The 27,000-nt window shown below is 36.4% G+C and overlaps 1 protein-coding gene across 6 annotated transcripts in view; it reads right to left on the reverse strand.

Moving 5' to 3' along the window:
* The window catches only part of WNK3 (WNK lysine deficient protein kinase 3), a 189,016-nt gene that overhangs the window by 157,541 nt on the left and 4,475 nt on the right, over positions 1–27,000 (reverse strand). For all 6 annotated transcript variants that reach the window (XM_019823858.1, XM_019823859.1, XM_019823860.3 and 3 more), the window contains exon 2: positions 6,546–7,201. In XM_019823858.1, the coding sequence (XP_019679417.1) occupies positions 6,546–7,082 (537 nt within the window). In that variant the 5' untranslated portion in view covers positions 7,083–7,201. The remainder of the gene's footprint in view (positions 1–6,545; positions 7,202–27,000) is intronic.

Consider the following 27,000-nt stretch of genomic DNA (forward strand, 5'->3'; position numbering starts at 1 on the left):
CTCTAAAAGTTCAAGATCAGGGGCACCTGGGTGGCTCAGCGGGTTAAGCAACTGACTCTTAACTTCAGCTCAGGTCATGATCTCACAATTAGTTCAAGCCCCGTGTTGGGCTCTGTGCTCACATTGTAAAGCCTGCTTCAGATCCTCTATCTCCCTCTTTCTGGCCCTCTCTCTCTCTCTCAAAAATAAATAAACATTAAAAATTTTTTTAAGTTTAAGATCATAAAAAACATGACTGAAGAACTGTCACAAACTGGAAGAGACTAAGAGGATGTAGCACCTAAATGCAATGTGGGACCCTAAATCGATCACCACATTGATAAAGCACATCAGTGGGAAAACTGGCAAAATCCAAATAAATTCTGTACTTCAGTCAATAGTACTATACTAATTTTAATTTCTTAAGTTTTGATCAATTTTCTCTGGTTAAGATATTAACATAAGGGGAAAGTGAGTGAAGGGCATACAAGAACTTTCTATGCTATCTTTCAAATTCTTCAGTTAGTAGCAAATTATCTCAAAATAAAAAGTTAAAAAAAGAAAACTAAGTAGTAAAGGAATGGTATCCCTGTTGCCCGATACTCCCAACCCTACCATTTCCTTCAAACAAACCTATATTTAACAGACCTTTGATCTTTTCACTAATTCCAATTTCCAAGATTTCTTATTACTGAGTATAAATTCCGTCTACTGTAAGTTTTATGAAAATAGGGCCTGTGTCTGCTTTTTCTCCCCAGTATGACCCTAGCACTTAGCACAGTTCTGACACATTGTAGAACTGAATATTTGTTGAATGAATGAACAAATGAATGAATGGCAGCTGTGTGTATTGTATTCATTTCTTATTTTGGTTTTAATAAATTGCCACAAATTTAGTGGTTTAAAACAACACAAATTTATTACCTTCCACTTACGGAGATCAGATGTCCAAAATGAGTCTCACTGGACTGAAATCAAGGTAATTGGCAAGGTTGTGTTCCTTCTGCATGCTCTAAGGAAGAATGTTTCCTTGTCTTTTCCAGCTTTTAAAGGTTGCCCACATTCCTTGGTTCATTGCCCACTGCCATCAATCACCTCACTCCAACCTCTGCTTCCATTGTCAGAGCTCCTTTGGACTATGACAATCCTTCCCCTCTAAGGGTCTTTGTGATTACCTTTGGCCCACCCAGATAATGCAGGATGATCTACCCACCACAAAATCTTTAATTGCATCTATAAACTCCTGTTTGCAATTTAAGGTAAAATATTCATAAATTCCAGGGATTAGGACATGGACATCTTTGTAGTGCAATTATTCAGACTACTAGATGTATCAATTTATTTTATCTATCAAACAGATAGTTAGCTCAAAACTAACTCTGAACTAACTGGGAAAATAAATGTTATTTCCCAAACCAAGTCTGTCTCCTTCTACTCTCACACTTTGTCATTTTATGAAAATACCTGCCTCTGGTTTATACTTGATAAAGTTACATGACTAGTTTTTAAACAAAAAGACAAGCACATATATATTTAAGCAACAAGCTTTATCCTTCCTCCCTTCAATGTAATCTTCTTTATCCATGAGAATATTACACTTTGAGAGCTAGGTCAGAAGAGAGTGAGGGAATCAAACTGAGTAACACTATTTTGGGTATGTTATATATGTAATGGAGCATTTTTGTGTGTGGCTCAAACAGAATCTGGAAACATTTCCAAGAGAGCCAAAACAAAATATTTTGAGAGCAAAAGTATCCCAGAGTGAATACTTTGGGACTACAATATTTATTCAAAAATAGAAATTATAGCATTTATTTTTTTATTCTTTATTTTTTTGGAAGTTCAGCTGTTTTCATATTATTATCTAATTCTAATTTTACAATTAAATGTCGGGCTGGTATTGAAAAATACACTTTTCCCCAAAGTGCTTTTAGATGATAAAATGGAAACAAGTTTCCCCACAATTTTGATGGGTGTAGAAATATGGATTTTTAAACTGCTACTTCCATTGCACTGCTCTGAATACATTCACTACTATAATGAAAGAGCATTAGAATGCTCACTCAACAGGTCAACTTGCTAGAGTCAACTGTGTCTTTTTTAAAAAATCTATCTTAAACCAATTTGACAACAAATTTCATATTTAAAAAAATCTTTCTTTTCAGTGCAATTTTTGGTTCAGCTCAGAGACTATAGGTAGACTTGTTAGTGCTCTATTTGTTAGATGCTACTTAAAAGAGGCCCATTAGGAGATAGAGAGTATAATGCTAAGTGAAATAACTCCGAGAAAGACAAATACTATATGATTTCACTCATAGTGTCAGATTTAAGAAAACAAAACAAAGAAGCAAAGGGAGAAAAAGAAGAGAGTGGTGAGAGGAAAATCAAGAAACAGACACTAACTATACAAAACAAACTGATGGTTATTACCAGATGGGAGGTAGGTAGGGGGAGGAGTTAAATAGATGAGAGGGATTTAGGAGTGCACTTGTCCTGATGAGCACTGGGTGATGTATGGAATTATATACCTGAAACTAACATAACACTGTATGTTAACCATATTGGGATTAAAATTTAAAATTTTTTTAGGTTAAAATAGAAAAGGAGGCCCATTTAATTACCCTGAGAAGCACACAATCACATATGTGACCCTACAGTGAAGCTTATTACAAGAACAGTCAAATACATTTTAGAAAGTCAAATAAAAAAATGTCCCTCCATTTGGAAAATAGCCCCATTATGTGCAAACTCAGTTCCATCAATAAAACAAATGACAAATACACTAGTGGACGTGTTTTTCCAAATTATAGTAAAGAAAAAGCTGGTTATGTTTCCACGTGTAAAAGGGGAGTGCTGTTGATTCTCAAGTTGTTAGAAGAGGAAAATACTACAAATTCTTGTGACTGACTCCTTCTAAGAGTAACTAAACAGGCCTTTCAGTAACATCTGACCAGGTCTTTCAACATCATGAACTAAAATAAACAGTCTTCCCAACAGCACTTATGACTGATAGCCTCACTCACAGTAAATTACCAATTTATCAGAATTTACCAAGTTCTTTACAAAGAACAATAGGTCAGCCTTTCCACTGATGTATAAATCAAGTTACCAAAACCATAAACTATGACAAACTGTTAAAATGCAGACGTTTATGGCCAAATCCTAAATCTGACCTATGTCTTCAAAGGGTTTGTTTATTTTTAACATCCTCAAAGTCAAATATCAGCAGTAAAATCTATCTTTTCTGGTTCTTTGCACTGCCATAAGGTCAATGTATTCTAAACAAATGGATTTGGTGCTTTTAGCAACTGTTACATAAGGCTCAAATATCCACAGTGGGGGGAAATGCCATCAAGAGAAAAAGGTATAAAAAGATTTTGTTAAGCTGTGATTTTCAAATCAAACATGCAAAAAATTAAACAAACAAAAAAAGAACTGCCTAATTTCAGGGAAGAAGATTTAAGCAACAGGTGGTATGAATGCAATAAAATATAAATATTTTAATGATGTTAGCAAAAAATACATATCAAATTGATAACAAAAGTATGGAAATACTTTATATACTACACACACACATATATATAAACAAAGGTTGGAAAAGAATTTGGAATACTTTAAACACTTAAACTATTCAATGGGGTGTTTTTCTACAAAACTGTTTAATTATAATATAAAGAAAACTGGAAAAAAAATGAGAAATTCTACATTAAAAACTGCATAGTACTCATAAGTTAGTTTTTCTTAATTCCAAATAAGCAGAAAATGAAGTGATGTCTAAAAACTGTACCAATTAAGTCCACTAATTCTGACATTCCTTTCAGAATACAAAATTGCAATTGTTCTTGGTGTAAATTAAAATGTATTTTAGGGGTGCTTGGGTAGCTAAGTTGGTTAATCATCTGACTTTGTTTGGCTCAGGTCATGATCTTGCAGTTTGTGGGTTCAAGCCCCACGTTGGGCTCTCTGCTATCAACACAGAGCCTGCTTTAGATCCTCTGTCCCTGCCTCTCTCTGCCCCTCCCCCAACTCACATACACATGTGCACACATGCTTTCTCTCTCTCTCTCTCTCAAAAATAATCATTAAAAAATGTATTTTATATATTTACATTTGCTCCACAGGAGAGATTCCCAAATCTGGCTATGTATCCAATCAACTGGGGAACTTTCAAAAAATAAGTCTCACGGGCCCACCTCTTAGAGATTTTGATTTGGAAAGTCTGCAGCAAATATCAGGAATCAGTATGTATGATACAATACAAAGCTCAAGTTGATGTATTAAAGGAATTCCTCCTCTGATTCAGCTAGCTCTTGGACTGGTCCCTTATTTCAGTGCTTTTCAAACACTACTATACATACCAATCACCTTGCAGATGCCACTAAAAAGCAGATTCTGATTCAGTAGGTCTGAGACCTAGGAACCTGCAGTTCAAACAAACTCCCAGATGATGTCCACGCTGCTGCTCCAGGGACCACGTTTTGAGTAGTAAGACCTTATGGACTCTCTTAGTCTTTCCACAGGTGAATGATAGAAGGCACTCCCCTAAGCAGTCCCTGTCACTAGAGTATTTTAAGTTTTACCTAAACATCCTTTAACATAGCTAGAGTATACAATTTGCAAAATACTTAACATATCTTTACTATGTATTCTACTAACAAGTGAATGGAAATTATTTCCTCCATTTACAGAGTATCACTCAAAGATCAATGTTACCAATGTCACAATGCAGAAATGAAATTAAAATGTACATATTTTCATTATATATACAAGTATGTTGATCACAACTGTGGTTATAATAGTGAAAAACTGGAGAAAATTCTAGAGGTCCAACAACAGATGACTGATTAAATAACTTATAAAGGGTGACTATTAAAAATAATGGTGTATGGGGCACCTGGGTGGCTTTTCCAGTTGAGCGTCTGACTCTTGATTTAGGCTCAGGTTATGATCTCATGGTTCGTGGGTTCAAGTCCCGCATCAGGCTCCACGCTGACAGCACTGGAACACGCTTGGGATTCTCTCTTTGTCCCTCTCTCTCTGCCCCTCCCCCCTATGCATGTGCATTCTTTCTCTGACAAATAAAACTTTTTAAAAAATAATGATGTAAACTCACAATTGCTGGTAATGAAAAGATGTTCATCATAAGTAAAAAGAAAAGGTTTTGTAAAACCTTAAAGATCCTACTGTTTGGGGAAAAAATAGTCATATATTATACATTTTTGCAAAAAATAAAAAAAAAGAGTCCAGAAATATCTATACTAAAATGTGTAAAGCATCCTCAAAATACTGGAATTTCAGGTGATTTTGATATTTATTTTCTCATATTACTTAATATTTCCACTGTGTCACAGACCTTATAAAATTCTGAAAGGGGTACAAGGGGGTGAGAAGAAAGCCAAGCAAACCCACACATGCACCCACCTTTGAAGAACTACTAGAATGGCTTGACTGCTAGGTAACTTACACCCTAGAGTCAAGGGACTTCCTACATTCAAAACACTTTGTAAGCTTGTTAAAATTGAAGTCTTGCATCCCATCCCAGACTTACTGAATCTGAATCTCTGACACCATGCTCTGGAATCTGCATATGAAGCAAACACTAATTCTGACAGACAGTAAAGTTAGGAAATGGTAACCTACAGCAAATTCAGAATGGGTGAGATCACAACACATATGTACACATCCACATGCACAGAAACCACTGGAATTTAAAAAACAAAACCTGTACTTAGCAACTTGCTTTATTCGATCTTAATTTTAAGCATCTCATGTGAACACTGACATTTCCCATGGGCTGACTGAGGTCACAAAGGTTTTCCTTATATTTGAACTACATCTCTCTGAAACTATTCTTATTATAACCCCTTCTAGTACTTCATTAGTTAAAAGTACCTCACAAACATTTATTATGGAACCAAATATCTAGGTAATTCGACTATTCTGTTGTTCTCATTTCTCCTTTCTAAACACATTCCAGTTGACTAACCTCAGTAGGTTCTGGTTATTATTCCTTCCAGAGATCCTCTTTGAGGTAAATTTAAAGGTATTGAGCAAGTTTATATTAATAGAAGCCCTCAAAGAATCAAGCATAACATTGTTCTGAAAAACACCATATGAACCCCTAAAAATTTGTTGAAATAAAAAGAGAAAAGGTAGGAATTGCATTAAATATATCCCTGACATATCACACTCCTAAATATTTAGTGTAACAATCAACTAACTTATAAGGCATACATTTACTAAAAGTTTTCAAAATGAGACCTCAAGAGTTTGGGGGAAATTTCCCAAGGTTAATAAATTAAGAACATTTTCCCAAAGAAGGCATTGATAGGCTTTTCCCCCCTTTAAAACAGAAGGGAAAACAAGAGAAGGGAAAAGACCAAGAGGAAAAAAGGCTTCCAGGAGCTCCTAAGAGGATCTAGGGAAAGAGCATCATTTCAGGGAGGTGGGGAACAAGCCTTTCAATTTTTTTTTTAAATCCATGATACATATTAATCCTGGATCATTCAGAAGGCCAGGCCTGCTAAAACTGGAATTTATTAAAACCAAAAAGATTATATACCCACCTGCAGCTCACACCAAGCAACCTCAACCCATGTTTCAGTGTCCAATCCTTTATATACTGTTTTAAATGCTCCTCTTCCCAGCTCAATGTCAAATTTCAGGAACCTGCCACTAGGAGAAGTAGCTACAGCCTTCATTTCTGCTTCTTCTTCCATTTCCTTTTCATTTTTCTCCTTCAAACAATCTTTTGAGGACTCTGAAGTTGCCTTTGAACACTGTTCATATTTAACTTCTTGTCCACCTCCCAGCACATTTGTAGGAAGCTTTTCTACTCTTGGAATATTTGTTGCAGTCTTCATTCTCTCATCTTTGGAGGAAGATTCAGCAACTTTATCATCTTCCATCATCTCAACACTCTTTCGGAAGAACCTCTTCCTTTCTGTAGTTTCCCCAGTAGCAGAGAAAGTACTGTTTTTTTCTTTTAGTCTAGCTTCCACTGTCAAAGTTGCTGCAACCTGAGGAGCTCTGTCTTCCAATGAAACTCCATCAGGTTTCTCAGAATCTTCTGTGCTAGCTGGCTCTCCTGAATCAGTAGCCATTGTAATTGAGGTTAGCACTAAAATTTTTCCTGTTCCACTCTTTAGTCCAGTTACATCTCAGGTATCAGGATTATCAGAAAGGACTTCCGCTTATGTGGTCATTATGTTTCCATAGCAACCTGAAGGGGGGGGAAGGATATTTTAAAATCACCCCACAAAGGAAATCATTAAGGAGAAAACAAGTCACCTGATTGTTTAATCCCTTTTTTCTTAATAAGAAGTTTGTTCTTTTTCTGTCCAATCTTAGCAACCAGCACACTCCAGGGACTGTGTCTTATCTTGTTTACCACTGTAGTCCTCAATGCCTAGCAGACTACTTGGCATATAGCTCAATAAGTCTTCATACTGCATGAATGTTGGTTAGGAACTTAGTTCTCAGCACCATCTATCAATCAATCATATTTAAAACAAGTATCCAGGGGCGCCTGGGTGGCGCAGTCGGTTAAGCGTCCGACTTCAGCCAGGTCACGATCTCACGGTCCGTGAGTTCGAGCCCCGCGTCCGGCTCTGGGCTAATGGCTCAGAGCCTGGAGCCTGTTTCCGATTCTGTGTCTCCCTCTCTCTCTGCCCGTCCCCTGTTCATGCTCTGTCTCTCTCTGTCCCAAAAATAAATAAACGTTGAAAAAAAAAATTTTTTTTTAAATAAAACAAGTATCCAAACCTTTAGCTACAAGGTAACACACAATAAGTAAAATAAGCACATAATTTCTCAGTAAATGGTTTTTATCTAAAATTCTGAAATTAATCCAATAGTAGTATTTTTTATTGTGGTAAAATATGGTTAATATCAAATTTACCATTTAGCCATTTTTAAGTGTACAATTCAGTGGCATTAAGTACATTCACAACACTGTACAACCATTACCAGTATCTATTTCTAGAACTTTTTCATCATTGCAAACTGAAATTCTATATCCATTAAAACTGCTCATCCTCCCAGCCTCTGGTAATCTCTATTCTCCTTTATGTCCCTATGAACTTGCTTATTCTAGGTATTTCATATAAGTGGAATTATACAATATTTGTCCTTTTGTGTCTGGCTTATTTTACGTTGTATAATGTTTAAGGTTCATTCATGTTGTAGCATGTATCAGAATTCCATTCCTTTTTTTTATTTTTTTTATTTTTTTTTTATTTTTTTTTCAACATTTATTTTTGGGACAGAGAGAGACAGAACATGAACGGGGGAGGGGCAGAGAGAGAGGGAGACACAGAATCGGAAACAGGCTCCAGGCTCTGAGCCATCAGCCCAGAGCCTGACGCAGGGCTCGAACTCACGGACCGTGACATCGTGACCTGGCTGAAGTCGGACGCTTAACCAACTGCACCACCCAGGCGCCCCTCTATTCCTTTTTTTTTTTTTTAGTGTTTATTTATTTTTAGAGAGAGAGAGAGAGTGAGACAGAGTGCAAGCAGGGAAGGAGCAGAGGAAGAGGGAGAGACAGAATCGGAAGCAGGCTCCAGGCTCCAAGCTGTCAGCACAGAGCCCGATATGGGGCTCAAACTCACTAACTGTGAGATCATGACCCGAGCCAAAGTTGGCTGCTTAGCCGACTGAGCCACCCAGGCACCCAATAATTTCATCCCTTTTTAAGACTCAACAATATTCCGTTGTTTTTATATACCACATTTTGCTTCTCCATTTATCTGGCCAATGGATTGGGTTGTTCTACCTTTTGACTGTTGTCAATCATGCTGTTAAGAACATCTAACAGTAGTCCTGAAAAATGTAAATACTTGTTTATGAGCTTACATTCAGATATAAACATAAAGAAACTGCTGTCAAATATTAACGTGCTATACCAAAAAAATGGCATGAAAGACTTAAAAATATGCATCCTCTGAACCACTTATGGGAACTTGCCTTAGCAAATAGTCAAGAATCTGGGCAAAGGTTTAACATTCATTATAACACTTAAAATTTGGAAAAACTCTCCTAAACACAAGCCTAACAGAGTTTTAGTTAAATATCAAAATGAGATATGACACAGCATTAAAAACGCTGTAGCTTTTAGTGAGATGAAAAACCATTCCTGGGTGCCTGGGTGGCTCAGTCAACTAAGCGTGAACTCTTAATTTTGGCTCAGGTCATAACGTCACAGTCGTGAGACTGAGAGCTGTGTCGGTCTCCATGCTGGGCATAGAGCCTGCTTAAGATTCCCCCTCTCGCTCTTCCTCTGCCTCTCTCCTGCTCGCACGTGTGCATGCTCTCTCTCAAAAAAAATAAAATAAAAAAGACATTCTCTATATGTTACATGGTTAAATGAAAAAATATATACAACAAGCTTCCATACACACATACATAACTCTGGTGGAATAATGAATTTTCTTTCTGCTTTCTTGTATTTTCTAAAACTTTCCATAAGGAACATGTGGAAATATGTGGAACACATAAGGAAAAAAAGTGTTTCAAATGAATGGTCAAACCGCCAATAAGAAAATTCTTCCTGGGGCACCTGGGTGGCTCAGTCGGTTAAGTAAGTGTCTGATCTCGGGTCATGATCTCACGGTTCGTGAGTTCAGCCCCCCGCGTGGGGCTATGTGCTGAGTGTGGAGCCTGCTTGGAATTCTGTGTCTCCCTCTCTCTCTCTGCCCATGCCCCACTTGTGCTCTATCTCTCCCTGACTCTCAAAAATGAATAAACATTAAAAAAAATAAAAAATAATAATAAAAGAAAATTCTTCTCTTCTCACCACAAACACGTATCACGAAGTTAAGCTTATATGCCTATTACATTGCGTGCCTTAGAAGGCACAATTTGTCAGGTCAAACCAAAAATACACAGAAATATCAAATGTGAAAAACTGAAGAAAAACAAACCTGAACTAAAACAAAATGAGGAGAAACACCCTAAATTGTTCTACACATTTAACACAATTCCTATCAAAATCCCAGATGGTTTCTTTGCAGAAATTAACCAGCTTATCGTAAAATTCACATAGAACTTCAAGGGACCCAGAATAGCCAAAACCAAAATAATCTTGAAAAAAGGACAAAGTTGGAGGACACACCCTTACCAATTTTAAAACCTACTACAAAGCTATAGTATTAAGACAGTGTGGTACTGGCATAAGGATAGATGTATAGATAAATGGAGTAAAAATAAACAGCAGAAAAAAAATATACTCATAGTCAATTGATTTTCAACAAGGGTGCCAAGAAAATTCAAAAGAGAAAGAACAGTCTTTTCAACAAATGATGCTGGGACTACTAGATATCTACATGAAAAAACCGGAAGTCAGACAATCTAAATAAGGTTTCCTGGAAAAGGTACCCAAACTGTGTCTTGAAGAGAGAAAATTAGCTGATCCAAGCAGAGGTAAGATCACAAGCAAAGTCAAGAAACAGTATGGAGTAAGTGCATATGAGTGGTACCATGAATAGTTTACTCACATATTAGAAGTGGGCAGATGAGGACAGAAAGGCAGTCACCAAGGATTTCTATGCCATACAATGTAAAACACGGAGACCAGTTAGAGAGCTACTGCAATAATCTAGGAAAGAGATGCTGAGGTTTGAATGAAAACAGTGACAAGAGGAACAGATTCAAGATACGTTAAGGAAATGCTAAATACAAGATTTACCATCTAAATGAACATGATTGTGAGGCAAAAGAAGAGTCTATAAAAACTCCCAGAAACTTGCCTGTCAGGTGACAGTACTAGGACATAACTGTTAATACCAGAGCTAAGGAGTGATCTGTAAGGTTACACTTCCAAATCAATATACTTTGAAAATCATCTAATAAGACTAGCATTACCTGCAAGTGAGAAAAAGTAACTAACAATGACTCACTTAGGTAGAGATTTTTTTTAACTTATTCTGACATAATTTTAGACTTGGAAAAAAACCTGCAATCATATACAAAGAATCCAGTATACCCTTCACTCACATTCCCCAAATGTTAACATTTTAGGTGGGATATTCTTAAGTAATAATAATATTATTCACTTCATTTAACTTAAAGGTCACTTATCCAGAAACCTCAAGAGCAGAGATCCATAAGTAAGATAAAAGGACTTCCAAACAGACAAAAATAGGCAAAATTAGATAATTTAAGTTAGAAAAAGCCTTCCAAAATTTTTAACTCCATAACCTCTTTTTAAAAATTACGGGTACCTGGGTGGCTCAGTCAGTTAAGTGTCTGACTCTTCATTTTGGCTTCGGTCATGATCTTACGGTTGTGAGATCAAGCCCCACGTTAGACTCCATGCTAAACGTTGAGCCTGCTTAAGATTCTCTCTCTTTCTTTCTCTCTCTCTCTCTCTCTCTCTCTCTCTCTCTCTCTCTCTCTCCCCCCCCCTTGCTCCCTCCCTCCACCCCTCCCTTGCTCATGTGCTCTCTCTCTTGAAAACAAATAAATATTACTCAGAACCCTAATATAAAAATAGAGGGACAAGTAGTGCTGCTCTGGCATGATAATTCTAACATGTTTGGCCACCTGGTTTCCCAAACTATAAGGTTAAGAAGCAACAAATAAGAGGAATGGGGAAATGAGTGTTCCCCCAGTCTTCTAAATTCTAAAAACCAACCTAAGACAAAATTGTTCCTAGAGATAAACAGGGACATTTGTAAATATAAAAAGATTAATTCATCAGGATACTATAACAATTATGAACATATACACATCTAACAGCAGAGCTCCAAAATAAAATACACTCACAAAACTAGAAGGAAAGAATTCAATAATAGTAGATTTTAATACCCCATTCTCAGTGATGGAAAAAACAAGCAGATGGAAAACCAAAAAGAAGCTGGAAAACTTGGCCAATACTACCAACCAACTTGACCTAACTGCCATCTACAGAACACTCCCAGTAAGAGCAAAATATACATTCTTTTAAAGTACACATGGAAAAGTCTCCAGAGCAAATAATATACTATACAATAAATCTCAGTAAATTTAAAGGAACTGAAATCAAACAAAGTATACTCTCCTACCACAAAAGAATTAAATTAGAAATGAACAGAGGGGCACCTGAATGGCTCAGTCGATTAAGTATCCAACCCTTTATTTCGGCTTGGGTCATGGTCTCACAGTTCATAACTTTGAAACCCACTTCGGGCTCTGTGCTGACAGTGAAGAGCCTGCTTGGGATTCTCTTTCCTTCTCTCTCTCTCTCTCTCTCTCTCTCTCTCTCTGTCCCTCCCCAGCTTGTGCTCGCTCTCTTTCTCTCTCAAAATAAATAAATAAACAACAAAAAAAGGAATGAACAACAGAATAAGGATAGCTCTATATAATTGATCCTTGAAACACATGGGTTTGAACTGTGCAGGTTCACTTATACATGAATATTTTACAGTACAGTACTGTGAATTTGCTTTCTCTTCTTTATGATTTTCTTAACATTTTTTCTGTAGCTTATTTTATTGTAAGAATACAGTATATGATACATATAACATACACAATATGTGTTAAGCAACTGTTTGTTATTGGTAAAGCTTTGGTATACTGTTACTAGTAAGTTTCTAGAGAGTCAAAAGATATGCAGATTTTCAACTGCACAGGGGTTGGTGCCCCTAACCCCCACATTGCTCAAGGGTCAACTGTAGGTCAATGTAATAGATTTGAGAGTCTAGAAGTAAACCTTAACATTTATGGTCAACTGATTTTCAAAAAAGTGACCAACTAAAAGTAACAAAAGTAACAAAGGTTAACAAAAAAGTAACAAAGGTTACTTTCAACAAATCTTTCAACAAAAGGGGCAGGGGCAACTGGATATATCTACACACAAAAGAGTAAAGTTGGGCCCCTACCTCATACCATACAAAAAAATGAACTCAAAGTGGATCAGAGACTAAATGTAAGAGCTAAAACAGTAAGTTCTTAGGAAAAAAAATACTGGAGTGATTTTTATTGATTCTGGGTTAAGCAATGATTTCCCAAATACAACAACAAAAATACAAGTGATACTCTCAACAATAGCCAAATTGTGGAAAGAGCCTAAATGTCCATCCACTGATGAATGGATAAAGAAATTGTGGTTTATATACACAGTGGAATACTACGTGGCAATGAGAAAGAATGAAATATGGCCTTTTGTAGCAACGTGGATGGAACTGGAGAGTATTATGCTAAGTGAAATAAGCCATACAGAGAAAGACAGATACCATATGTGTTCACTGTTATGTGGATCCTGAGAAACTTAACAGAAGACCATGGGGGAGTGGACGGGAAAAAAAAAGAGGTTAGAGTGGGAGAGAGCCAAAGCATAAGAGACTCTTAAAAACTGAGAACAAACTGAGGGTTGATGGGGGGTGGGAGGGAGGGGAGGGTGGGTGATGGGTATTGAGGAGGGCACCTTTTGGGATGAGCACTGGATGTTGTATGGAAACCAATTTGACAATAAATTTCATATATTGAAAAAAAAATACAAGTGATAAAAGAGAAAACTGAGAAGATGGATCTCATCAAAATTTAAAACTTTTATGCTTCAAAAGATGCCACCAAGAAGGTGAAAAGCAAAGAGACTAACAGAAAATATGTACAAATCTGATAAGGGACTGATAGAATATATAATAAATTCTTACAACTCAATAATGAAAAGATAAATAATCCAATGGGCTTGAGATCTGAATAGACATTTCTCTAAATAAGATATACAAATAGCCAATAAACACATGAAAAGATGTTCCACATCATGATTCATTAGAGAAATGCAACTCAAAACCACAATGAAATACTACTTTATACCTGTGAAGATGGCTACAATAAAAAAGAAGACAGGGCGCCTGGGTGGCTCAGTCAGTTAAGTGTCCAACTCTTGATTTCAACTCAGGTCATGATCTCACTATCATGAGATCAAGCCCGGAGTTAGGCTGCGTGCTGGGCATGGAGCCTGCTTACGATTCTCTCTCTCTCTCTCTCTCTCTCTCTCTCTCTCTCTCTCTCTCTCTCTGCCCCTCCCCTGCTTACACATGTGCTCTCTCTCTAAAAAAAAAAAAAAAAAAAAAAAAGAGTAACAAGTGTTAGTAAGGATGTAGAGAAAATAGACTCATATGTTGCTGGTGGGAATGTAAAATGATGCAGCTGCTTCAGAACACAGTCTAGCAGTTCCTCAAATTAAGTATAGAATAACTAGATGATACCATCTTCCCCAGAGAAATGAAAACATACGTCCACACAAAACTTCTACACAAGTGTCCATAGCAGCACTATTCACATTAGCCAAAGGTGGAAACAATACAAATGTCTGTCAACTGATGGATAAACAAAATGTGTTATATCCATGCAATGGAATATTATTTGGCAATGCAAAGTAATGAGCTATGGATACATGCTATAATAAGGATAAACCTTGAAAACATTATGCTAAATGAAAGAAGCCAGAGGAAAAGACCACACACTGTATGCTTTCATTTATACGAAGAGTCTAAAATACGCAAATCTATAGAGACAGGAAATAGATTAGTTTTCACTTGGGGCTGAGGTATATAGGAACAGGACTGACTGCAAACTGGCACAAGGGATCTTTAGGGTGTGATGTTAATGTTCTAAAATTAGATTGTAATCAAGGTTACATAATTCTATAAATTTACTAAAAATAATTTACATATATATTGGTGAATTTTATGGTATGTTAATTATATCTCCATAAAATATGATGTCTCCCTTAAGAATCTTAAAATATTTTGACTAAAATCAAAGCCATTGTAAGATCAAATATGCCTTTGTAAAATTATACTTTCTACCTTCCCTTCATCCCCCTCCATTCTGTCTATTCTCCTTATTTCATCCTGGTCTCCAGGGCTGAGAATCACTGTTCTGAAGTGAAAAGACCTGACATCGATAAATAATAAACAACAAATAAGAAACACAAACATGGGGTGCCTGGGTGGCTCAGTCAATTGAGTGTCTGACTCTTGGTTTTGGCTCAGGTCATGATCTCACAGTTCATAGGATCAAACCCCAAGTCAGGCTCCAAGCTGTCAGCTTGAGATTCTCTCTTCTTCTCTTTCTACACCTCCCCTCTCTCAAAATAAATAAACATAAAAAAATTATTTATATAGGGGTGCCTGGGTGGCTCAGTCGGTTGGGTGGCTGACTACAGCTCAGGTCATGATCTCATGGTCTGTGAGTTTGAGACTTGCACTGGGCTCTGTGCTGACAACTCAGAGCCTGGAGCCTGCTTCCAATTCTGTGTCTCCCTCTCTCTCTGCCCCTTCCCTGCTTTCTCTCTGTCTCTCTCTCTCTCAAAAATAATAAACATTAAAAATTTTTTTAATTATTTATATAAACACAGTAAATAAGGAAAATAAATCTTTAAAACTAGGCCAAGAACTTCACTAAGCATAGAATATCTAAGGCCTTTTCATTATGGATCATTAATGGATCATTATGGATCCACTACCTTCTTGACCATAAAACAGTTTCAGAGCACAGGCTTTGGAGAGGAAGAAACCTGGAATCAAATCTTGGTTTTGCCTCTCATTCCTCAAAGGAGATATGGGGCCAATTACTTCAACTCATTCATTCTTGATTTCATTTGTGAAATCTCATAGGACTGATATGAAAATAAAATGAAAATATACACGTAAACTACTTAGCACAGTGCCTGGCACAATATAATAATCAATAAATAGAAGCTTTTATTTTCTATATCTTAAAAACCTCTAGGGGCAGTACTATAATAAACCACTATTCAACAATACTCTAAAAAACATTAAATGATTTTCAGTAGACTCACTTAGTAAAGCTGATAATGATACATTCTTTTAAAGCTTTCCAGTAATAAGACTTGTTAGCATTGATTCAGTGACCAGGATAATATCTCTTCTACATTCAGCAATGCAGAAACACACCTCAGTGAAATACTCCACAAAAATCAGACCTCAAACCAAAAGTCTCTTGCTGAATTTAACAGCTATATATCATAGCCTTTACGTGACCATTTTTTCCTTCATAAAATAGTAATAAACTAGGACATATGTATAAAGATAACTGCAAAAGCACCTCTATAGAGATTGAAACTATAGGGAAGATCTCACAAAGTTTACCTTACATCTACTCCTTTAACCTGCTTGATATATAATCCTGGAGCATTTGAGTTAAAAGTTTGAAATAATTTTCTACCACAGCTTACTGTAGTTCTATCCATGAGAAATTCAGCATAAAATCAGTACTTTGTCAATCAATGGCTCAAGAATTTCAACTTTTGGAACCAGCAATTGAAAGAATACATATAAAGTCAACCTACTGAATGGGAGAAAATATTTGCAAATGCCATATCTGATAAGGGTTGGTATCCAAAATATATAAATAACTCTTACAATTCATCACACAAAAAACAATCCAATTAAAAATTGGCAGAGGACCTGAATAGACATTTTTCCAAAGAAGACAAAGAGATGGCCAGCAGACACATGAAAAGATGCTCAACATGGGGTGCCTGGCTGGCTCAGTCAGTAGAGCATGCAACTCTTGATCTCAGGGTCATGAATTTGAGCCCCACATTGGGTGTAGAGTTTATTTTTTTTAAAAAAAGAAACTCTTCCCCTCCCCCATGGACTTCTGTTAAGTTTCTCAGGATCCACATAAGAGTCAAAACAGAGGGGAATAAAAAAAAAAGAGGTTAGAGAGGGAGGGAGCCAAAGCATAAGAGACTCTTAAAAACTGAGAACAAACTGAGGGTTGATGGGGGGTGGGAGGAAGGGGAGGGTGGGTGATGGGTATTGAGGAGGGCACTTTTTGGGATGAGCACTGAGTGTTGTATGGAAACCAATTTGACAATACATTTCATATTTAAAAATAAATAAATAAATCCATTTAAAAAAAAGGAACTCAATATTACTAATGATCAGGGAAATGCAAATGAAAACCACAGTATCACCTCACACCTGTCAGAATGGCTAGTATCAAAAAGAGAAGAAATGAGAAGTGTCGATAAGGATGTGGAGCAAAGGCAACACTAGCACAGAATGTAAACTGGTGCAGCAAGTCTGGAAAACAGTATGGAGGTTCCTCACAAAACTAAAACTAGAAGTATCACATGATCCAGTGCTTCCACTACTGGGTATTTACCTAAAGAAAATAAAAACACTAAATCACAAAGATACATGCTAACCTAGGTTTACTGCATTATTTATAAAAGCCCAGATACAGAAGCAACCTAAATGTCCATCAATAGAAGAACGGATAAAGAAGATGTGGTATGTATATACACACAATGAAATATTAGCTATAAGAAAGAATGAGATCATGCCATTCATGATAACATGAATGGACCAAGAGGGTATTCTGCTAGGTGAAATAAGTCAGACAGAGAAAGACAAATAGCATATGATTTCACTCATGTATGGAATCTAAAAAACAAAACTAATGAGTAAATAAACAGCAAAGGTAAACAGACTCATAAATACAGAGAACAAACTTGTGGTGGCCACAAGGGGGTGGGGGGTGAGGGGATAGGCAAAATAGGGAAAGCAATTAAGAGCTACAAACTTCCAGTTATAAAATAAGGAAGCCAAATAGATGAAAAGTACAGCATAGGGAATATAGTCAATTATATTGTAATAACTTTGTATGGTGACATACGGTAACTGTACTTATTGCGGTGAGCACTGAATAATGCATAGAATTGTCAAATTACTATGTAGTACACCTAAAACGAATACAATGTTGTATGCCATGTATACTTCAATAAAAATCTTTAAATAAATAATCAAAATTATAAATTTCCCATTAACAGTCCTCTCTCTCTCATATATGTACATTCATGTCAATAAACATTTACCAAGTGCCAAGCACTGTCAAGGTCTGGGGATAAAAGAAAAAAAGTCAGTCCTTGTCCTCAAGGGACCTACAGTTTAGTCAAGTTTAAGATATACTACTGTGGACTTCTGGTTCACCAAGGTGAACTGAACACTTCTATCTCTTGTACTTTCCAAGACCCTGGGAAAGTGATAGTATAAAAGTACAAAAGTATAAGTCATAAGTCAAGAACACAAATGGAAAATGGCATAGCAAATACAAGATTTCAACAATTTCTGACAGAGAACAGATAGGAAAGAACTGGCTTGCGAGTAACATAAATCAAAGGATGCTACAACCTAAAATACATAACAGAAAGGGTTCCAACCCAGGAGGGAGAAGGCTTGCAAGACCAAACCCCAGAGATAAGCGATCCCATAAAGCACCATAGTTAAAAAAGAAAGAAAGAAAGAAAGAAAGAAAGAAAGAAAGAAAGAAAGAAAGAAAGAAAGAAAGAAAGGCTGAAAACAGGGATTAGCTGAAGGTCTGAATTATGACACAATTGATGAGCTCTCCTCCCCATTCCACCAAAGACAAAAATCCTTGCATGCAGAATATCAAATTCAACAAACCAGGATGAACAAGAGAACCCCAGAGCAAAGCCCTTTGCCCTCCTGCATCTGGGCTCTCCAAGTATAATAGCCAGCTGCCCACCCACTCACCCCAAAATAAAGCCTACCAGTTGACAACCCTGACTCAGTACAACAGAACTCCCAGTCGGCCCTTCTACTAGCTCATTCTTAAATACGAACAGAATCAGGAGACAGCCATTTGGAGAAAACCTGTAACACAGAAAAGAAAGATCAAGAAAAACAAAAATGTTCTTTGAGGAGTTGAAATAATTCAAGAAACCATTTTTAATTTTTAAAAATATAGTCCTAAGATTCAAAAAATCAAAGATGTATATAATTAACAGATTCCCTCCCAACCCATTTAGCTCCCACCATTGCCCTAACAGGTAACCCATTCATTAGATTCTTATGTAGCCCTCCAGAGTTTCTTTAGGCAAATAATCAAGTATAAATAAGGAGCACCTGGGTGGCTCAGTTGGTTGAACAACCAACTCCTGCTTTTGGCTCAGGTCACGATCTCGTGGTCATGGGATCAAGACTCAAGTCAGGCTCTGCGCTGACAGCACAGAGCCTGCCTGGGATTCTCTCTCCCTCTTTCTCTGCCTGTTCCCTGCTCATGCTCATTCTCTCTCTCTCTCATTCTCACAATAAATAAATGAACATTTAAAAAAAGTAGCATAGTATATACCAAACTTTTGTTTAGAGTCACAATAACTTGATATTTTTTCCCTGTCACCACTTAGAGGTTCCTCATTCTTATTTTTTAAAACCTATGTGGTATATAGTATTCAATTATTTGCTGTTATGTGTTATGACAGATAACGTTGCATATTTTGCATATATCTATATATATATATATATATGTATGTGGGGGGTGTGTATATTTAAGTATTCCCTGAAATGAGATTGTTGGATCAAAAGAAATTTACATACTTAACTTTTATTGAAATATGCTAATATATCCAGAATAATAAATGTGTATCTTCACATAATGCTGCCAAACTACCTTCCATGGGCATTGTACCAATTTAAACTCCCACTTGCAATGTGTGAAAGTGTCCTTTACCCCATAGCCTTGACCACTGTTACCTTTAAGGAAATAAAATAAGACATATGAATATTGGAAAGCAGGAGACAAAACCAAAACTTGCAGGCTATATGATTATCCAGAAAATCCAAGCAAATCAATTAAAAAACTATAATAGGAACTAACAAGACAGCGCAACAGAAAGACCAAAGATGAAATCAATAAGCAGAAATCAATAGCTTTGCTATATATCAGCAATAATCAGATAGAAAATGTAATTTAAAAAACAACTATTCTGGAGGTGGGCAGCACTAGGAAGGGGAGGGAAGGGCTGGGTGCCTTGAAGAAGGGCAGCTCACTGAGATTTTACACACACACACACACACACACACACACACACACACACAATCCTGTACATAACAGCAACAAAGCTATAACATATTCATCTAGGAATAAGCTCAAGAAGAAATTTGCAATACTATATAAAGAAAACTAATACAATACAGCTATGGTCAGCTAAATAATGTAGTTTCAGCAGTGATAGCATAAAAAATGTCAAAACAACTGGCTATCTATATGGGGGGGGGAGGGAGAGATGTTACAGCCCTACTTAAAAACCAGTCACAAAAATAAATTCCAGGTAGGTTAAAGAGCTAAATGTAAAAGCAAAACTATGTAACTATTAAAAGAAAAATATGGTTGAAGATATTTCTAACTTGAAAAAAGGCTTTCATTAAAAAAAAAACTAGATGCAAAGACCATTAATAAAAAAGCTAACACATTTGGCCATCTGACCATGAACAAGGTTAAAAGATAAGCAACAGATTGGGAGCAAACATTTGCAACACGTATAGCAAAGCATTACTATCCAGAATATATAAAGAACTAAAAAAATCAGTAAGAAATACAAATGGCCAATACATGGATGGTAGGGTGGTTCAAACTCTTTAGTAAGCCAGGGACATGCAAATTCAAATAATTTAATATCATTTGTTTGTCCATCAGATGAGCCCCCCAAAAATGTGTTAATATTACATTTGAGAAGTGTATGAGACATTCAGCACTTCATAAACTCTTGGCAGATAAACTGGAATAGCTTTTTCATTTGACTAATTCCAAGTATCTATTTATAAATCTTTAAGTAGGCTCCATGCCCAGCATGGAACTCGAACTCATGACCCTGAGATCAAGAGTCACAACCTCTACCAACTGAGCGAGCCAGGCACCCCAACAAATTCCACGTATCTTAATGCATACTTGTCATTAGCAATTCCACTTTTTAGTATCTACCTGAGAAATATTCTTGTACGCATACAAATATGTATGCACTAGGACTTTTACTGAAGCATTGTTTGGAATAGCAAAAAATACTGAAAAGAACTTAAATATACACCTATAAGAGAATGGTGAAATAGCAGCGGTACATGTGTAATAATACACATCTGTTTAAATGAGAGATGGATACATACTGATATATAAAAATCTCCTACATATACATACTATTAGGTGAAAAAAACAAGTTATAGTACAACATATACATCTTTATATCATTTATGTGAAAAAAATCCACAAAACCTTTTGTTTCTAAATGTACTCATGTATGTTTAAATGCCTATAAAAAAGACCGGAAAGATATGCTCTTAACTTACCCTACAGGTTAAAGAAGCAAGTAGTATTAAACACTATGTATTCATTAAAAAGAATGAAGTGACGTGTAAATACTGACATGAAAAGAACCCTAAGTCATATTTTTTGGGAAAAGAGCAAATCATAAAATATATTTTTTTATTTGTATATGCACATATGAAAAAGGACTGTACAAGTTCACAGTCAACTCCTTTTTTCCAAAGATTTTGTTTTTATTATTTTTAAGTAATCTCTACGCCCAATGTGGGGCTTGAACTTAACAACCCCAAGATCAAGAGTTGCAAGCTCCACCAACTGAGCCAGCCAGGTGCCCCCCCCAGTCAACTTTTAACAATGGATACCCACTGGGGGGCAGGAAATTGCAAAAAAGTGGACCTTAAGGCTTTAGTGGACCTCTATGTTATTTTAATCCTTTAAGGCAGAATTGTCTATTGTCTATCAGAATTGTCTATACAAAAGAACCAGTTAAGGATATTATCACTTCTCAAAATAACTGAAGGAAGGAGAAAACAAATAAGGTATGTACTACATAAATCCAAATAAATTCATCAATCAATACTTATTGAATGCTTTGTGCCAAGCACTGTAAGCCCCTTCATGCATTTTCTCATGTAATCATCACCAGAATCTTGAGGCAGATAATATCTTTATTCCCATTTTGCAAATGAAGAAACTAGGCTTTAAAAATTAACTTGACTAAAATCACACAGCTAGCGAAAATCAGGGCTAGAATTCAATCCAGGCATTGAATTCCTAAGTCCATTCTTTACTCATAACATGACGCCACATATGACTTAGAGCCACATGTGTAACACTATATCCCTGAATTACACAGATACATACAATGCATAACCACATTATAGTCCTCAGGAGTTTATAACACTAAAACTATCTTCTTACTTCCATCATCCAGTTTTGCTTTAGAAAGATCATTTCCTCAATTAAAGATGCCCATTTTGTGTGAAAAACTTTCTGGGTCCAAATTAGAAAAGCGGTTGAAATCATCTCCATCTTCTTTCGTTATCAAAAATAAACAATTTATCTTTATTGGGGCGCCTGACTTTATCAATCACCTATCCTAATTAAAACTTTATTCTGTCTAACCCTTTATAACAATGGTGGCAAAACTACATACAGGGGCACCTGGGTGGCTCAGTCAGTTAAGCATCCCATTTCGGCTCAGGTCATGATCTCACGGTTTGTGGTTCGAGCCCCGCGTTGGGCTCTGTGCTGACAGCTTACAGCCTGGAACCTGCTTCGGATTCTTTGTCTCCCTTTCTCTCTGCCCACCCCCCACCACCAGCTCACACTCTATCTTCCTCTCTCAAAAATAAATAAACATTAAAAAAATAAACAAAATAAAAAACTACATGCAGCCCTCAAGCCAAACCCATCTCACTTCACTGCCATATTTTGTGCAGCAGGTGAGCTAAGAAAGATTTTTATATTTTTAAATGGTTGGGAAAAAAATCAAAAGAAGAGTATTTCATGACACAAAAGTTATTTAAAATTCATATTTCAGTGTTCATAAATAGTTTTATTGGAACATAGTCACACTCATTCATTTATATATTGCCTATGGCTGCTACAACAGCAGAGTTGAGATGTTGCAACAGACTTCATGGCCCGCAAAGCTTAAAATATTTAGTCTGGTCCTTTACAGAAAAAGTTATCAAACCTTGCTTTATAGTTTTCATAAGAAAGTTATCTACTTTACTAAATTACTCCTAACAACAAGTCTGAGAGCTATTTGGTATTACCCTGAATTCTGAAAATTAGGAAGGCTCAGAAAAGTTTTAGCATCTTTCCCAAGTCAGAAAGCTAGTAGGTGAAGGGGAGAATTCTGGAAACCCAGTTTTCTAACTCCAAATCCAATATACTGTTTACCACAATACCACTTTCTAAGAACCCAACCCCTCCTGATTAATCAATGAGTTTAGATCTTTGGCGCTAAAATTTACCAGGTGGTTAGAGACATAAAAGCTTTAATTTGGTAGGAAATCATTTCTCAGTTGAGAAACTCTGACTCCAAAAATATTTTAATAGACTACAATGCATTTCATATGTATACGTATGTCATATAATTTACAAAGCATATTTTCTTATTTAATGAGCCAAAAAACCTCTGCAAAATAGGTAGGGCTTTTGTTTTGTTTAGTAACACATGAAGTAATCGATGCTTAGACTTACACAAGATCATACTGAGGGCAAGACCAGAACCCAAGCTGACTCCTACTCCAGTGACATTTTCACTTGGGAACACTGTTTCTTCTCGTAAGGAACGTATTTGGGTTTTCTCCCCCCCCCCCCCACCCCGCTTAGAAACAAAAGCAGTAGCTCAGACATTTAAAATATTAAGAAACCTATAGTGTTTAAAAGGGATAAATAAACAATTCAACAAAATAACAATTAACAAAAGAGATACTCAGAATTGCTGGTCTCTTAACATTCAGATCTCTGTTCAAAGTCACATCCTCAAAGAAGACTTCCAAACTAACCACCTGAGCTAAAGAGGCTCCTCTCTAACATCCCAGCACCCTTTAAAATTTTTTTTCTTGAGGTACTTGGCTGGCTCAGTCAGTGGAACATGCAACTCTTGATCTCGGGGTTGGGGATTTGAGCCCCACATTGGGGTAGAGATTATTTAAAAATAAAACCTTTTTTAAAAAGTTCTTCTCAGCATTTATTTTCTGATAGATCTGTTGACCATCTGTTGTCTTCCACTGTAATGTAACTTCAAAGAGGACAGGGTCATTGCCTGATTTACTTCCTTTTCATCTATTCCCCCAACATATCAACCCTGCACACTGGAGGAACACAATAAATATTTGTTGAATGAATGGTAGAACTTTACAAACATGCTGGGTAAGTCATACTACAAAATTCATTTGGGCTAACAGCTTCAGAGTGAGTTAAAAGTGCATCTGAAAGGTTCCTTAGCAAATGAACTGCGTATCTTCAAGGGTTTTGTCTCTTGCTAGAAACCTTCAAATGATAGCTCTGAATGGAAATGCGACAGTCGCCCATCAGGATAAAAATTATTCTCCAGGCAGCATTGGAAATAAAAGAACTGAACTAGTCTTGGGGTTGATCAAACCAATTCCCCATTCTTGTATTAAAACACATCCCCTAGTGTTTAAAACAATTCAAAATAACATCCCTATTTTAATTATACTTGACTTGCGGCTGAGATTTACCAACCAAACGTGCTATGCTAAATTTTAATTCTCATTTTTACAAGCAACTAAACTAAAATAATCTTGCGTTATTCCTAAATGAAAAGGACAAGTACAGGTGATGATAGCCTAAGCTACAAATAAAAAGTACTGATTGATAGGTGCTTTGGTCAAGAAGCTGGCCCACAATCAGAATCTATGTAACACATAGATATGACTGCTTTTAGGATAAATCCCATGCCAATTTCTGGTTAATTATAAACCAAATCTGCTTTTTTCCTACTTTTAAGATTTCACCCTATACAAACAATCTGAAAACAAAAATACTACTCTTTATAAAAAAGGAAAACAACACTTTAACATAAGAGTGTCTAGTTAGCCATATTGAAGTTTCCTGATCATGCAAGTCTCATTGCCTCATAAAGAGCTTTAGAATATTCCCACTCTTCAAATATAAGGCATGACCTTCAAAAATGCATTTAGTAACATTTCTCCTCCACAAATGCTCAAAAAGTAATCAGATATCGCCAAAAAAATAGCTTCATTTAAATACATGTACAGTATTGTATATTATGTATTTTTTATTGAAGTATAGTTGACACACAATGTTACATTAGTTTCAGGCATACAACATAGTGACTCAACAAGTCTATACATTATGCTATGCTCCCACAAGTGTAGCTACCATCTGTCACCATAAAACAATATTACAATACCATTAATTATATTCCCTATGGTGTACCTTTTATCCCTATGACTTATTCCTTCCATAACTGGAAGCCTGTACCTCCCACCCCCTTATCTATTTTATAATTTAAAAAAACTTCAAGATAATCCATATGCAAAAGAATAGAGCTGGACCCTTACCTTATACCATATACAAAAATTAACTCAAAATGGATCAAAGGCCTCAATATTAAAGCTAAAACAATAAAACTCTTCAAAGAAAAAATAGAGGTTAAAAATCTTCATCATCGTGGATTCCGCAATGGTTTCTTAAATATAACACTGAAATCATAAGAAACAAAAAAAAAAACTGGATTTCGTCAAATTTCAAAACTTTTGTGCATCAAAAGACACTATCAACAAAGTAAAAAGACAACTGAGAATGGAAGAAAATATTTGCAAATCATATATCTGATCAGGGTCTAGTAACTAGAATATATATACATATATATATTTAATTTTTTTAATGTTTATTTCTGAGACAGACAGAGTGGGAGAGGGACAGAGAGAGAGAGGGAGACACAGAATCAGAAGCAGGCTCCAGGCTCTGAGCTGTCAGCACAAGGCCCGATGCAGAGCTCCAACTCACAAACCGTGAGGTCATGACCTGAGCTGAAGTCAGACGCTCAACCGACTGAGCCACCCAGGCACCCCTAGAATATATTTTTAAAAAACTCTTACAAGTCAACAATAAAAAAATTATAAAATGGGCAAATAGATATTTCTCCAAAGATGAAATTCAAATAGCCAATGAGCACATTAAAAGATGCTATCATTGCATAGGGGCACTTGTACCCCAATGTTTATAGCAGCACTCTCAACAATAGCCAAATTATGGAAAGAGCCGAAATGTCCATCAACTGATGAATGAATAAAGAAATTTTGGTTTATATACACAATGGAGTACTACGTGGCAATGAGAAAGAATGAAATATGGCCCTTTGTAGCAACATGGATGGAACTGGAGAGTGTTATGCTGAGTGAAATAAGCCATACAGAGGAAGACAGATACCATATGGTTTCACTCTTATGTGGATCCTGAGAAACTTAACAGAAACCCATGGGGGAGGGGAAGGAAAAAAAAAAAGAGGTTAGAGTGGGAGAGAGCCAAAGCATAAGAGACTCTTAAAAACTGAGAACAAACTGAGGGTTGATGGGGGGTGGGAGGGAGGGGAGGGGAGGGTGGGTGATGGGTATTGAGGAGGGCACCTTTTGGGATGAGCACTGGGTGTTGTATGGAAACCAATTTGACAATAAACTTCATATATTGAAAAAAAAAAGATGCTATCATTAGTCATTAGAGAAAGGCAAATTAAAACCACAATGAGATCCCATTTCACACCTACTTAGGATGGCCATAAAGCACACAAACAAAAAAATCCAGAAAGTAACAAATGTTGGTGAGGATGTGAAGAGATTAGAACCCTTATACATTACTGGTGGAAATGTAAAATAGTGCAGCCACTGTGGAAAAGTTTGGTGGTTCCTCAACAAGTTAAACAGAATTACTACATGACCCAATAATTCTACTTCTAGGTACATACCCCAAAGAATTGAAAATAGTTGTTCAAGTACTTATACACAAATATTCATACCAGCATTATTCACAAAAGCCAAAAGGTAGAAAGATACCAAATGTCTACGAACCGATGAATAGATTAACAAAATGTAGTATATTCATACAATGGAATATTATTCAACCATAAAAAGGAATGAAATATAGGGGCACCTGGCTGGCTCAGTTGGAAGAGCATGCAACTCTTGAACTTGGGGCTGTGAGTTCAAGACGCACGATGGGTGTAGAGACTACTAAAAAAAATTTTAAAAAAAGGAATGAAAGACTGATACATGCCACAACATTAGTGAACCTCAAAAACATGCAAAGTGAAAGAAGCCAGACACAAAAGGTCATATATTGCATAACTTCATTTATATGAAATACCCAGAATAGCAAATCCATAGAGAGGGCAGATTCGTGGTTGTCAGGGGCTGGGAGGAAAGGGGAATGGGAAGTGACTGT

Source organism: Felis catus, chromosome X, assembly GCF_018350175.1.
Source record: "Felis catus isolate Fca126 chromosome X, F.catus_Fca126_mat1.0, whole genome shotgun sequence".
Classification (NCBI taxonomy): domain Eukaryota; kingdom Metazoa; phylum Chordata; class Mammalia; order Carnivora; family Felidae; genus Felis; species Felis catus.